General features: G+C 41.9%; 1 protein-coding gene across 22 annotated transcripts in view; it reads left to right on the plus strand.

Annotated features, from left to right (window-relative positions):
- The window catches only part of NEDD4L (NEDD4 like E3 ubiquitin protein ligase), a 365,913-nt gene that overhangs the window by 303,508 nt on the left and 47,265 nt on the right, over positions 1–15,140 (plus strand). For 9 of the 22 annotated variants that reach the window (XM_017951784.3, XM_017951783.3, XM_009192807.4 and 6 more), the window contains 6 exons: positions 1,277–1,408; positions 1,928–2,047; positions 3,154–3,351; positions 9,890–9,967; positions 11,343–11,397; positions 11,499–11,552. In XM_017951784.3, the coding sequence (XP_017807273.1) occupies positions 1,277–1,408; positions 1,928–2,047; positions 3,154–3,351; positions 9,890–9,967; positions 11,343–11,397; positions 11,499–11,552 (637 nt within the window). The remainder of the gene's footprint in view (positions 1–1,276; positions 1,409–1,927; positions 2,048–3,153; positions 3,352–9,889; positions 9,968–11,342; positions 11,398–11,498; positions 11,553–15,140) is intronic. The other 13 variants (XM_017951786.3, XM_017951788.3, XM_017951785.3 and 10 more) reach the window with 5 other exon arrangements.

Consider the following 15,140-nt stretch of genomic DNA (forward strand, 5'->3'; position numbering starts at 1 on the left):
TTGAGATCCTGGGGTCCACCAAGGAACTCCAAGTGATCATCTTCACCAAGGCACATTGTTGGTAGTGCAGGGAAGAGGTGGCATAAGCACATAAGGAAGAAGTTGGGTTCAGAGGAAATTTGTATCCTCAGCCTAATAGCAAGAAAATGACACCTGCTAAAATATCTGGAGGGACAGGAGAAGATCCTGGCTAGAGAAAGGAGGAGTACTCTAAAAGAAGCAGCTTCCTTTGGTAACCTCACATGAGAGGTTATTCCTAAGGCATGGGTTCCTATACTTTTAGATTCTCCTAGGAGCCGTGGTGTAGCTGTGGTCGGCTTCTGGTTTCTGAGCTTTTCCCCACTTAGAGCTGTTTTGCAGGCACAGACCTTACATGCATCACCTATGCGTTCAAGCCTTCCTGGGACAGCTCTGATCTCCAGCATCTGTCCCAGTGCCTCCATACATCATCAACACATCCTTGTTTTTCAGCGTTTCTCCATCCACACTGCATTTCTTAGACTGTTTCTCAGGGATCTTCTTGTGATCAAATGTGGACTGTCTAAATACAGTCACTCTATGTTGGACAGGTCTCTAAATCCAAAGACTGCCAAGCTGTGTTCGCCTTCAAAGAAACACACTTCTATCAGCGGACTTGGGCGCACACAGCCTCGGGTGTGAGGCTGGGTGCTGGGAGATTTGCTGAGCTGGGGCACACAGATGTCCTGGGTGGTACTCCAGATTATATGCTACTGTGTGACTGTCAGCATCCTAGAGAAGGGGCTGTGTGTTGGGATTTTAAAATTTTGCCCCAAAAGGTACAGTGTAAGGGTCCTAAGCTGATGGAGAAATTCAGGACTAAGCTAGAAGAGCACCCCATGGGAGCTACATCGAGGAGAAACTCAGAGCATCCCTCTTATACACAGTGACACTGGGCAGTTTGAAATACCTTTAAGCTCGTTTGGCAGTGGAATTTAGTAGCCAGAACAGATGATAATGTTTTTCCCTTCCCCTATGATCACCTTAGCAGCAACCCTTTACATTTAAGACTACAGGGGTGTTAGAACCAAGTTCTGTAAGAATTTGGATCTGCAACTGTGTGGGGTTCATTCCACAGTAGATTTGAAGCTATTGGAAATCTATTGCTGTTTTCCAGACACTTGGAAGTATTTTCTATGTAAATAGAACTAATTAACTTTGTTTAGAGAAAATAATTATCTGGGTGTACATTTTTTTATTAAACTGATCAGAAATCAAATGCAAGGTATTAAATAATAATGATTTCTTGCACAAACAGCCATCAGTGGCCTATGTACATACCACGCCGGGTCTGCCTTCAGGCTGGGAAGAAAGAAAAGATGCTAAGGGGCGCACATACTATGTCAATCATAACAATCGAACCACAACTTGGACTCGACCTATCATGCAGGTACGAAGATCGCCATCCAACTTAAAACTGCAGGCCATAGAAGCCGAAATGTACATGACCGACCTCCCTCCCTGGTGTTTATATATTGTTCTGAAAGAGTCATATTTGTAAAAAGCTTTCTCACAAAGAAAATGCATTACTTTAAATACAATAATAGCCTAAGGAAGAATTTGCTTTTCAAATCAGTTTATCACTGAATACATTTTTAAAATGTGAAGTGAAAGATATTTTCAAAGTAAGAGCCTATTACAGTGTGTAGCTTCTTCCCTGCCCCACCCCCGCACCCCCTGCCTTTAATCTGAGGCTAGTTTTTAGGCTGGGCTAGTGATTCATTTTTATTTCCCTTGAATGTGTTTCCCCATCCTTTCCCCCATCATTATGTTTAATTATTTCCTCCACGCTTTAAATAGGCCAGACCCCTTATTATTGCTGTTTGCGTTGTTGTTTGGGTTCGCGCTCCTAATCACACACACAGGGAGATCCTCCTATGAAGCTAACTTGTTTTTGCCTCCAAAATAGCTTGCAGAAGATGGTGCGTCTGGATCAGCCACAAACAGTAACAACCATCTAATCGAGCCTCAGATCCGCCGGCCTCGTAGCCTCAGCTCGCCAACAGTAACTTTATCTGCCCCGCTGGAGGTGAGACGGCTACCTCATCTAACTGGACTCACTCTGTCCTGTGACTCCCATTCTTTCTTCTCTCTTAACTCTGCCTTCAGTTTGGCAGCCACCTCCTCTCTCTGATCAGTTGTTGTGTTGGTGGTGAAGGGTGTTCTTGTGCAGCCTTTCTACCTGCTTCTCTGTCTCGCCCAGTTAACATTCCTGGACTCTCTCACCTGATTCTCATTCTCATTTGGCTAAGGCCACAGTGACTTGTACTGGACGTGGGCACTCTCTTTTCAGGACTTCCACCGTTCTTGTTGTGTTTCGCTTCTTTTTGCCTGTTACCTCATTAGAATTGCATAATCTGTCTTTCAAATACCAAGTGCTGATATTGAGTTTTTAAACATAGCTATTGCTTTGATCATGTTTTTTCTTTCGACTGTAGGGTCTTTCATTCTATGGGCATACATGTTTCTGATGCATATTTGCATATCTGCATCGTGGCTGGGCATCTGCTTGTGCTCTCTGTCGTGTTTGTATTGTTTTGGTGCCATCCTTTAACATCACAAATGTCAGAGTTAGAGAAGCCAAAGAGCAAAGGTTTGAGGTCCTAAACTTGACTGTGTCTTAGAGACAACTGTGGGCTTCTCCATGCCCTGGGTCCAGATGCCAATAAGTGGGAATGGATGCTGTCTCTTCCACACTCTGATATGAATGTCATGGGTAACAACTGTGAGATTCCAGATCATTGTCTTTATTGATGTAGGTTTTTCTTTTCTGTGCTCTAAAACTTGCCAATCTATTCTTCATTAGACTGTGAGCTCATTAAGAGCAAGGGCACGTTTTTCTCTACTCTGTAAAATCTCCATCCATAATGCTTAGTACAGAACAGTATTTTTGGTACATACTGAGTAGCTACCAAAGGATGGTGATTATAAGTACTTAATATTGTTGTGTGTTTATCCAACAGAGGAAATGTAAAGTTAGATTGATTTAAAAGTAAATGAATGACAGAAAACAGGTTTTGGGAATCTTCCCTCTTGTCCGCCTCCAAAGAGAAGCCTCCTACAATACCCAGGTACATTTTGGCACATTGGAATCGCAGCTGCTGAAGAGTTCTAATGCTAATTGTTATTCTTTAGGGTGCCAAGGACTCACCCGTACGTCGGGCTGTGAAAGACACCCTTTCCAACCCACAGTCCCCACAGCCATCACCTTACAACTCCCCCAAACCACAACACAAAGTCACACAGAGCTTCTTGCCACCCGGCTGGGAAATGAGGATAGCGCCAAACGGCCGGCCCTTCTTCATTGATCATAACACAAAGACCACAACCTGGGTAAGGCTGCTGCTTTTATTTGGCTCCGTTTTCATCGTGAAGTCTGGCATTAATTCCTTGATTTCCTTACTCAGTGTTTGTAGTTCTTGCAGAGGAATTAGACTGACTGTAAAGGGTGTTTCCAGAGGGTCTCCTCAGCCTGCATCTGGCCCCTGCACAAATGGGTGGGTGGGAGTGGGTGGGCACAGGCTGATAGCTGTCTTTGGTACTGGTGCTGGGACTGCCTTTTCTCCTGGGAAACTCTAGTTTAGACAGTTCACCATGCTGGATGGAAAGGTACTGTTCTGTGCTGTTAAGATTTTGTTAATTGATCCCATCTTACAAAATAAGGAGTTATAATCATTTTCAAATAGGAGTTATAATCATTTTCAAATAATTTTTTCTTTTGTCAGTTTCTTTTTGCACTTTTATTGGCATTACCCACCTTCTTTTGATTTGTCACTTCAGTATTTACTGTTCACATCAGATCAGTATTCACACGTCTGAGCTACATTTCCGTGCCCTTAATCATGGGATAGGGGATGTATGGAGTGACTTTGGTTGTAAATCTGATACTCCTTTTTGTGATCATTTTGTCAAAATTGATTTTTCTTACCATGCAACTGTTTCATGTACTCCTGAATTGTACCCAAGAAAGAATCTGTACATTGTATTATCTTGAGCAAAATGAGATTAATCAAAGGTGAATATGCATATCTTTGTATTTCTCTGTCAGTTCTTTATTTCTTGAGCTGAATCAGTGGGTGGCTTTTTCAATGTAGTATATAGTTCTTTTGAAAATCAGTTGGTATTTTTCTGCTGTATAATCTCTATACCTGTAATTAAACTGAAATTGGTTCCCTTATTTCTGGCTATTTTTGATGCTGCAGGTGGGTTTTCTTCCTGTTATGTCCCCATCGAATTGTCTAGCTAGAGTTAACTCAGAGTTTAACTTGGTCCTACTATTATCTGTGCTACTTGTTCAAAACTGATGTTATGGGAATACTGGTTGAATTTTGGTGATTGTCATTGGCCCTAGCTCTTTGGTCTTGGATCAACAATAAACATACACCATTAGTTCCCATTTCTAGTGATGGACATTAGGTGTGTCCCTTTGATAGGCCAGCAGTCTTAGATTCAAGAACAAGCCCTGCTCAAGGGGATTTGGGCTGTCATTTTATGCCTTGCCCATTGGGTGGTATCAGTTCAGTCCAGCAGGTCTAGAGGGCGTGCTCCTAGAATCCTTTGACTCGTGGGACACTGTGTCTTCAAGGGCATTCTTGGCATTTGGGGCAGGGACATTTGTGCCTTCAGTTGCAGACCATTTAACTACCTTGGCTCCTGCCACCAGGTGCTGATGGTCACCACTACCCCCACCCCAACGTAGTGATGACCAGAAATGCCCTACACATTTCACAACAGCCCTAAGTGAGAACCACTCTAAGAGCTCTTTCTATTTTGAAATAAGGGAATGGCCTGCCAAGAGAATTTCTCATTTAGATCTGGTAACATTCATTTGGTAAACTGATAACTGCTTCTAAGGCATATAATAACATGTAGGTTTGACTCCCCTACTAGTCTGCAGATAATGTTACAGATTTGCAGGTGAGCCAAGAGTAAGAGACAGGCAGCTCGTTGGAAAATACAGTAATGAAGGGGTTTTTTTGTTTGGTTGGGTTTTTTTTATGTCTTTTTTCTTATTACCATGGGACCCCTGGCTGTCCTGCCAGTGTTCTCATTTACTATAGCACTGCTGTAATTTCAAGTCCTTAGCCAGAAACCGGCTCCAGAAATAAGGGCTAACGAATATAAAAGTAGATGGATTAGTGTAAGGAGCCACTGTGGCTTGCCAACATAAGCTATGATTTTAGTAATTTCAACTAGCTTAGTAATCAAATCCCCTAACCTTTTCACAGCCTTTCAAGCCACAACAGCAGTGTAATTGCAGCTGGGCAGATTGTATTTTAAATGAAACAGCACTCGCTTTATTTATTGCTTGCAACGTTGCTGAATGAAACCCATTTTTAATTTCCAGTTGTCCCTTTTTACCCAGATACTTGTTATTGACTAATTTACTGATTTAAAATTATAATCTGTTAGAACAACATTTTGTTACTGCTGCTAGTGTGGAAAATCCTCAAGGTAACAACTGGAAATTCCACAAGTTACTCCCCTTCTTAAGCAAATTCAGATGTGCTGACACAGCTGCTTTACTGCTTCTAAACAAAGGCCTAGGCAGGATTCTCCCTGCGGGAGACATACTCTAAATTGCCTGTTCATTTTGACAAAAGATGAAGAGCCAGAGAGACGCATAAAGATAATTTGCAGCTTAAAAATCTGCCTTGAGTTGGTTTTGGGGTTTGCTTTGATTTTTATTTTTAATTTATTTTATTTGTTTTTCCATAGAGGTTGTACTAATTTTTATTTTCACCAACAGTGTATAAGCATTCTCATTTTGAAAGAGGAAGAGAACAAATGAGAGAACGGCATAGCTATCCTTAGATTTGAGCATTAGAATAGAAAAAGGAAAAAAATTGGTAGTACAGGTTGAAAATGATGAAAATAACACTGCTTCCCCCATCAGCCTGGGCACTATTGATTCTTACACCAACCAGAAGCCTGAAAAGTATCAGGACATTTCCCCTCTATACATTGAGAAATTTAAAAAATTTATTGAAATATGTCATAAAACATGACCTTTTACAGACACACACACAGATAAAGGCAGTATGCCATCAGTGTTTGGATAAAGTTTGGCTTTATTCTTTTTTGTTTGTTTGTTTTTGGTTTTTTTGAGACAGAGTCTCACTCTCACCCAAGTTGGAGTGTAATAGTGCAATCTCAGCTCACTGCAACCTCTGTCTCCCGGGTTCAAGCAATTCTCTTGCCTCAGCCTCCTGAGTAGCTGGGATTACAGGCACATGCCACCACACCAGCTAATTTTTGTTTTGTTTTGGTACAGACGGGGTTCACCATATTGGCCAGGCTGGTCTCGAACTCCTGACCTCAAGTGATCCTACCGCCTCGGCCTCCCAAAGTGCTGGGATTATGGGCGTGAGACACCCTGCCAGGCCAAGTTTAGCCTCATTCAAACAAACAAACAATGATTGGCTTTGTTCCCCGCCTGGGTCAGGCCTTTCAGGGAATGCATGGAGGAGACTACTAGGGGCTTGGGAGGGATGTGCCAAGGAGGGATGTTCTGTCCTCAGCAGCTCAGAGCACGTGTATACAGGTTGAGTATCCGTAGTTTAAAGATTCAAAATCCAACTTATCCAAAGTCTGAAACTTTGTGAGCACTGACATGACACTCAGGCAATAAATGCTTGTTGGAGCATTTCAGATTCTCAGATGAGGGATGCTGAACTGGTAAGTATAACTGCAAATATTTTGAAATTCAAAGCCCCTCTGGTCCCAAGCATTATGGGTGAGGGATCCTAAACCCGTGTTAGTGTATATATGCCTTTCACAGGATGAAGCATGGGCTTATTTTTGTAGCAAGAAAGATTACACCCTAGTTAAGTTGCAGATTTGTTTTCCATCCAAGTTCAAAGTACAGAAACTCATTACCCTAGGCATGGTTGCTGGTCTCTTCCAGGATGGAAAAGATAAAGAAAAGAGGCACATTTTTTTAAATCCCTGTGTTTTATATATTTTGAATTAGGAAAGCCCTTTTTAAAAAGATACTGCTCTTTGCATCCTGTTTAAAAACACTTTGAACTTGATGGAGGGAAGCAATTTTATATTACACATGAAAGAGTTCCCGTATGACACTGAAGAAAGGAAGAAACAACCAAGCATGCTTTATGCATTGGATCATTTATTTTCATGGCATCTGAGACCTCGTTAGTATCCTACCTTCTCATCAGCCCTGAAGTTGTCCATAGCTAATAGAGAGCCTTGACCGCCACTTCACGTGCCCTGTCAACTAAAGAGAGATGCCTGCCTCCTTGAGTGGCTCGGTGGGAGTGGGGGTTCGGGGGTGACCACTAGCCTTAGCCCTCAGAGCTGATTCATGGCAGCTGCTGCCATTATTTTTATTATTGTTGATATAATGAAATAATATTATAAGCCTCAAGGCCTCTGGCCCTCACAGTCTGTGAAGTCTGGGTTTCCACGCAAGGCCACTTTAGCAGACCTTTGAAATTCAGCTGACTTTATACTTCATGCTGTGCCCCTCACTGCCCCCCTGACACTTTTCTCTAATTTCAGCTTCTTTTTGCTCCCCTCCACCTTTAAATCACCAGTCTTTTACCAATAGGGCTGATTGTCTTTCACGGCAGCGTACGTGTGATTCCAAGGCCAGGCTGGCCTTGTGTGTGGCATTCAGAAACCCTGCCCTCTTTCATGTAATAGCCGTCCTCAGCTTTCTGTAAACCTGGTGTGGTCATTGGCTAGGTGGAAACCCAAGGATCCCCCGGTGGTTGTGGCGTTACCTGGTCCAGATCAGAGTTAGCATTGAGTGGGTAGCTTTTGAGAAATTCAGTGCTTTCAGTTTTTCCTCTGTTTGTAGTTAACCAGTCACAAATGTTTACCAGATTATCAGCTTCTTGGACCTTCTCAATCCTAAATCTGCTTAGCGTATTTCTTTATGTTCTGTGTATGTCAGTGTACTGCAGAATACTGGATTATTTTGTGCCTCTGCTTAGCCTTTTAGAAAAGTATATTGGGTTCAGGGTCAGTATGTATCACAAACTGCTAACATGATTTCTTTCGTCATTTAAAAGTTCACCTAACTAGCAAGAAGCAAAGGTTGATTTTTGTTATTTGTGGTCTTTTTTGATCCTTGCTAGTTCCCAAGATCTATAATTATGATTCAGTGATACTATGACTTACATGGTTGACTTAGGAAGCAGAAAAATCTAGTAATTTGGCAGCAGCAAAGGCCCTATTACAAAATTAAATGAAGCTGATATCAAATGTCTTAACAGTTTACTTTTTTTAACCTTAAGCTTATTTGGTTGACAGTGTGTTTTTTTTTTTAAGGTAAAGATATGGATTCTCCTTTTTATTTTTTTTTTGGAGGCAAGACTCTCTGCGTCACCCAGACTGGAGTACAGTGGCACGGTCACAGTTTACGGCTCGCTGCAGCCTTGACCTCCTAGGCTCAGGTGATCCTCCTACCTCAGCCTTTCAGGTAGCTGAGGTAGGCATGCACCACCACACTCAGCTCATTGTTTGTGTTTTTTGCAGAGATAGGGTTTTGCTTTGTTGCCCAGAATGGTCTCGAACTCCTGGGCTCAAGTAGTCTTCCTGCCTTGGCCTCCCAAAGTGCTGAGATTACGAGTGTGAGCCACCACATCTGGCCTTAACAGCTCATTTCTTTTTCTTTTTCTTTTTCTTTTTCTTTTTTTGAGACAGAGTCTCACTCCGCTGCCCAGTCTGGAGTTCAGTGGCACAATCTTGGCTCACTGCAACCTCTACTGTCCAGGTTCAAGCAGTTCTCCTACCTCAACCTCCCGAGTAGCTGGGACTACAGGTGCGCGCCACCACACCCGGTTAATTTTTGTATTTTTAGTAGGAATGGAGTTTCACCATGTTGGCCAGGCTGGTCTCAAACTCCTGACCTCAAATGATGTGCCCACCTGAGCCTCCCGAAGTGCCGGGATTACAGGCGTGAACCACCGGCAACCAGCCTACACTGCATTTTAACTGGGTCTCCATAAGTAAGAGTCAGCTCCTGGACTCTGGGTCATAACCTTTGGACAACTTCTTGTTCTCTCTGAAACTCCATTTCCTCATCTAAAGAAACAGAACATGTGCCCAACCTCCTAACAAGGGTCTATTGCAAGATCATACATCTGACCATGCCTTGTAAATCATGCAGCCTGACCCAAGATGTCAGAGTACATGTTTCTCTTTTGTTGATTCTCTGTGGTATCTTATGAAGCCTATGCTTTAAGAAAAATGTTTTGTAAACTTTTAAATATTAAGGCATAAATGAGAACTTAATCTGCAGAACTTGGTCAAGAATCTCAGTAAAGTCGTATCATAACTTTGTGACTTTGCCTGAGGAAGGCGGCCCTCCCTGGAGTAGCCACGTGACTTCACGGACCAGATTCACATTCTCTGCTGAGTTCAGGAAGGAATGGAGGGGAACACAAGTGCTGAAGCGGGGTGTGGCAGAGGGGCCTATTCCCTAACGTGTTAGGCTGGCTCCCCTCACCGGGGGCGCAGGACCCATGGAGAGATTTCGAAACCATTGTCCCCACTCCCTCTTTGTGCTACATTCACTGGCACCCTCCATTCTGGTTTCCCTAGTAACATCACTGCTGGGACTCTCTTCCCTTTCCCCTTCTCAAGGTCTTGGGGGAAATGATTAACCTTTCATGTAAATATTCTTACTCTCCTCCTTCCACCAAGTACAAGAAGGAAGAGTACAGTCTGTCTCAAGAGACGGTCAGCCAGGCTTCCTGTACAAAGCAGAGATGGGACCTATCTCACACTCCAGGCATGGACAGTCTGATTGCCTTGAAACAAACAGCTCAAGAAGAAAAGCACCCAGTAACTGCACACAGATACTTCCACTTAGCATCTACTGTCTTTTACATTTTTCTTGCAGGAAGATCCACGTTTGAAATTTCCAGTGCACATGCGGTCAAAGACGTCTTTAAACCCCAATGACCTTGGTCCCCTTCCTGTGAGTACACTGGAGACACATGGAATGGTCTGAAAATGTTTGTTCCTTTATCCGCTCTATGTTGATGGAGAGGCCCTGTGGACCTTCTCTGTCTCCAGGCTTCGTGGATCTCATTGGTTTGTGTTTCTTAATAGAATTTAAGTGTTTAGCTGAATTGTAATCGTACATTACAGTTCATGTGATATCCAGTACTTATGAAAGAGGTTTCTGAATTGTTAACTTCTAGTGGAAGATAGAACTTGTACACAGGATACTCAAGAGACATTATCTGCAGGTGACAATTTAAGTGGCACTCACTTATTTTGTAACTTAGCAACCACTGAGTTCCAGCCATATTGCTGATTAAATCATCAGAACCAAAGTAATGGAAATAGTATGGCAGAAGAAGGTCTAATTAGTCATAGAAAGTTTCTATAAGTCATTTAACCTGCAGATTTTTTAAGTTTTTTTCTCCTTTGTTGGTGACGGCTCAGTAGGAGTTGAGCTATATACTTAAAATTGGATTTTGAATGAAACCTTCACATACATCCTCCTCAACAACTCACTCTCCATTTGAAAAAGCCGTAGGGGGTGACAGGGCAGTGGATGGACTCCAAGGCTGTTTTTAAATGGGAATTTTTGTGGTTGTTTTCCAAGTGTAAGAACCTTTTTGTTGCCTGGTATATTAGGGCAACATTTGAGGCTGCGAAGGTTAAGGTTCAATCATTATTCATTAGGTTATACAGGTATCCCACACCAAATCTGTTTGGTTCCTGGGTTCAAATAGAAAGAACCAGAGCGTGAGTTTAGAAAACAAAAGAAAGCATTTTTCCTGAATCTGTTGGATTCCTGAGGTTCAGATAGCAAATACGGATAGTTTAGATAATGAGGGCATACCAGCTTTATCTTGAAAAAATTCTCCAAATCTGTTTAGTTCCTGAGCTTGACTAGTAAAAGTTCGTGGTAGATAATACCAATATTAGATCATCGACTGCCTGGACAATATAAATACAGTAACCGTGTCTAACATTTTTATATTAACCCCCTCTTCCCTTCCTTTAATACTCAGTGTTTATTTAATTAAATAGTACTCAACTTCAAACTCCCCTGTTCCATGGAATGCTACAGTTTCCCTTTGAAGCTTTTGAGCTGGCAGCCCATTTCCTGTTCTTCATACAGTCAGCACATCTGAGACCTGAGCACGTGATAAAGGGTGTTGCTAGACATTGTCAGGAGTCAACTTGAAGTGTTCGTATTTAGTTCATGCTCAATGCATAAATGTACCCTAGCAGAAAAGAGAACAAAGGTGTCCTGTGGTTTTTAAATGTTGCCTTTGATTTTGGAACTCCTAGCTAATGTTTGTATTTTCTGTCTCCCTTCCTTCCCCGGATACTAGCCTGGCTGGGAAGAAAGAATTCACCTGGATGGCCGAACGTTTTATATTGATCATAGTAAGTAGGCGCTGTTATGGACACACAGGTGTTGCGGGTTAGAGGGAAGGGAGTAATTCAGACATCATAGTGAAAGCTTTGTCATTTTACTCTTTATCTAGGTAGCCAGGTGTTATGTGGAGAAAATGATACCAGAGAATCAGTGCCTTCATACGGTACTGTGCATTCACCCCAAGTTTGCTTCAAGTAGCCCATCAAGCTTTCACCCAATCTGATCTTGTGACCTATTAACATGGTTTTTTTTTAATTTGTAAACCACATTTTGATTGTTGATCCCTTGACTTTTGCACATTTAATAAATACACTCTGGTAATAGAAAATAAGATTAGAAATGATGATTTAGTCAAAAATCTGTGAACAGTGCTTGAAGCAGCATGTAAGTTTTTTAAGACACTGCCTTCAAGGGTCCTATGGCAGGATGCCCTCTCTGACCTTATTTTCTATTCACAGCATGTTTCCTTGCACCCACAACACTAATATATATGTATTTTCTAGAAATTGTAGTATATTTGCTATAGACATTTGCTCCAGCACCTACGAATAAATGTGTGGTTTCTCGTTCCAACTAAAAGTTCAACTAATATAAGTTTGCTTTTTAGCCAGTGGGATTTTTTTTTTTCTCATTCTTTTTGGAGGTGCCATGTTCTTGATGGAATCATATTTCTATGTCCCTTAAAATTTCTGAAAAAGTGTATTAAAAAGAAGCCTTCAAATAGATGTCAAGTTTCAACCGTGTGTGCCATTTGGTAGTATCTTGGTCTTTGCTTTCATTTGGTTCATGAACAGAAAGTCCCACCAGGTTTCCCGGGCTTCACACTTTCATAACTAAACGAAAGCACATTGATGAGCCACCTGCTGAGAAGTCTGGCCACAAGTAATCCTCACACGTGTAGGACTGGTCACTATCTCACAGGCGTAGTACGTTTTTCAGATGTTACTAGGAGGCAGAGTACATTGTGAAGAGAATTTCACCTTCAGGCCCTGGAGGTTCAGGGCTTATTATAAATGGAATTAAGCAAGAGTACCAGCAGTTTACAATTCAACTAAAAGTAGAAGTCGTAGGTGTGTTTAGAAGGGTGGGCTACCCTGTGTTTAAAGCAGGTATTTCAAGGTGCAGAGACTTCGTTTTTGTCTTTTATCAAAAAAATAGGCAGATTTGCCAACTTTCCAGAATTTCATAGTAAACATAAAGTATTTTTCCTGCTTTCATGTATGTGTATACCCTACTTTTTTCCTTAAAATGCTATTTATTATTTTATTCTTAAGAGAATTTACTAAAATGAGAGGCCACACCTCTTTTTCCCACAAAAAACAAAATAATAGCTTTCGGCTTGGTGCAGTAGCTTATGCCTGTAATCCCAGCACTTCGGGAGGCCGAGGTGGAAGGATCAGTTGAGGTCAGGAGTTCGAGGTTAGCCTGGCCAACGTGCTGAAACCCCGTCTCTACTAAAAACACAAGTAAAAACTAGCTGGGTGTGGTGGTGTGCACCTGCAATCCCAGCTACTCGGATGGCTGAGGCAGGAGAATCGCTTGAACCTGGGAGGTGGAGATTGCGGTGAGACAAGATCATACCACTGCACTCCAGCCTGGGCAACGGAGGAGACTGTCTCAAAAAAAAAAAAAGAAAAAAAGTTTCCTTTGTAGTATTTTTTATACATCACAATTCCAGTTTTCATACAGGTGTGAATAATACTGATCATTTTACTAAAACAGGTCTTCACTGGTAACACATCTTGGTCTGTGTGACCCATGGAGAGCATTGCACACAATAGTGTGATGGTTTTCCGGCTGGAGATCTGGCTTAGGTCAACCTAAAAAGAATGTTGTGAATATGTTTAGTATACTGCAAGGAGCCAAAAACAGAAAAACACGATTGCAAAGGGCTATCCTAGCGCGCGTTAAAATAGTAAAAATCACCGACTGTTTCACTATTGATGTCATAGACCTAGTAGAATCTATAGGAGATGCTTGATACATGGTGACCTGAAATCAGGTTCGTGGAGGGTCAGTGGTGAAACTCTTAGGAAGTTGCTGTGCTTGATCAGAAAGTGAAGTGAACTCACCTGAGGAGCAGTAGGTGCCCCCCCGCTCCAACCACCCACCCCCATCGGCCTGAGGCTGGCCCAGCTCTGGCTTACTGGAAGGTGGAAGAAGGTAGCTACCTGCTAGATGCCTGGGCTTTTCCTTACTTCTGATCAGTTCTGCAGTTACTCCAGCGCTCTGCCCAAACATTTCCTCATTTCTCTTGACTAGAACAGCATCCCCGAGGCTCCGTGTATACTCTGTACAGAGCCTGATGCAACTAAGCTGTGCCAATATGATACTTGTGGCCATTGACTTAGAGATTAAAATTTATTTTGCCTTTGCATAACCATATTGAAAGATTCTGTTAAAGAGATATAGCATAAATTAAGTGACCAAAAACCATTTAAGAAAAGGATTTATGAGTGCTGCCTCCTTAGCTGTTCATGCTACATTTCTACCATAATTCATCAAGATTTACTCAATGGAAAGCTGTAGCACAGTACACATCAATGAAACAGTTCAAGTCATTGGCCTTTCCGTAAAATTCAGTGTGTGAAAACTGCAGAATACCTGTCTTTTGAAGAGGCTTTATCAGGCTGACACATACATTCCAAGTGGGTTGAATTACCTGGAAGATAACATTTAGAAATGTCCTTTCCATCAGAATAAAGCCTCTTTCTCTAAACAATCTTCTAGCAAAACTCAGCATCTGATTCTGCTGTCATAATGCCTACAGGACAGGAACCAGGTTATGCCTGCGTATGCCACAATGCTGTGAACGCCGTTAACTTGTAAATTGCTTAGAGTCATCCTGTCTTCCGGCATGCCTGGCACGTGGGTCCACGTGGAATTACAGATGAGATGACGAGACGCACTTGTCTTTTCAATAATTGATTATTTCTGCTTTGTAAGTTTTTCCTGAGAAGTTAGACATTTTCAAGATTAACAATACTCAGCCATCTTAAAGATTTAATTTCAAAAGCAACGAATGATCAAGACTAACCTCTTTAGACTCCTTGATTCCTTTGGTTGCTGTCTATGGAATGGCTCCTGGCTCTCAGGCCTAGGGTGGGAGGTTAAGGAAAAGTCTTGAACTGAATCTCTGTATCTTGTAGGAATGATGTCATTCTTCTTAAAGACCAGACAGGCCCAGCAGCTGAGTAATTGGTCACAGGTATCCTGTCTACAACATTAGGAGAGAAAATTGAATTCCAGTGACTTTGTGAAGTCCTATTTAGTCTTTCCTATCAACAGTCTTACTGGACCTGTTCATCGTGACTAAACTGAGTTTCTCATCCTTCCACTTCCTTCTTGTCCTTTTATTTGAAATATAATATCTCAAAGAGGAAAAGCAAGTTTAAACTCCAAAGTTCTAAAAAAAAAAAAAAAAGAATTAACTGGCTACCCCATACTTTCATACGCTGACCATACTTCACTGCAGAATTCTCCATCATAACCATGTAAAAACTTGTGTTGTTCCAAAAGCTTAGGCTGTTTTTAAAGGGACTTTGTTTTCACCATCAGCTTCATTCAGTCATTAAAAAAAATAATGCACTAAGTTCCTGTTACCTGCTGGGACTGGTCTTAAGTGGTAGAGAGGGGGTTGCAAAGATGAGTAACACACAGTCCCTGTCCTCAAGGAGCTTAAGTCCAGTGGGAAGTAGCGGGAGATATTTCAAGTATCAGAGGAGTGGATCAGTTGTTACATAGAAACAGA

Source organism: Papio anubis, chromosome 19 (assembly GCF_008728515.1).
Source record: "Papio anubis isolate 15944 chromosome 19, Panubis1.0, whole genome shotgun sequence".
Classification (NCBI taxonomy): Eukaryota; Metazoa; Chordata; class Mammalia; order Primates; family Cercopithecidae; genus Papio; species Papio anubis.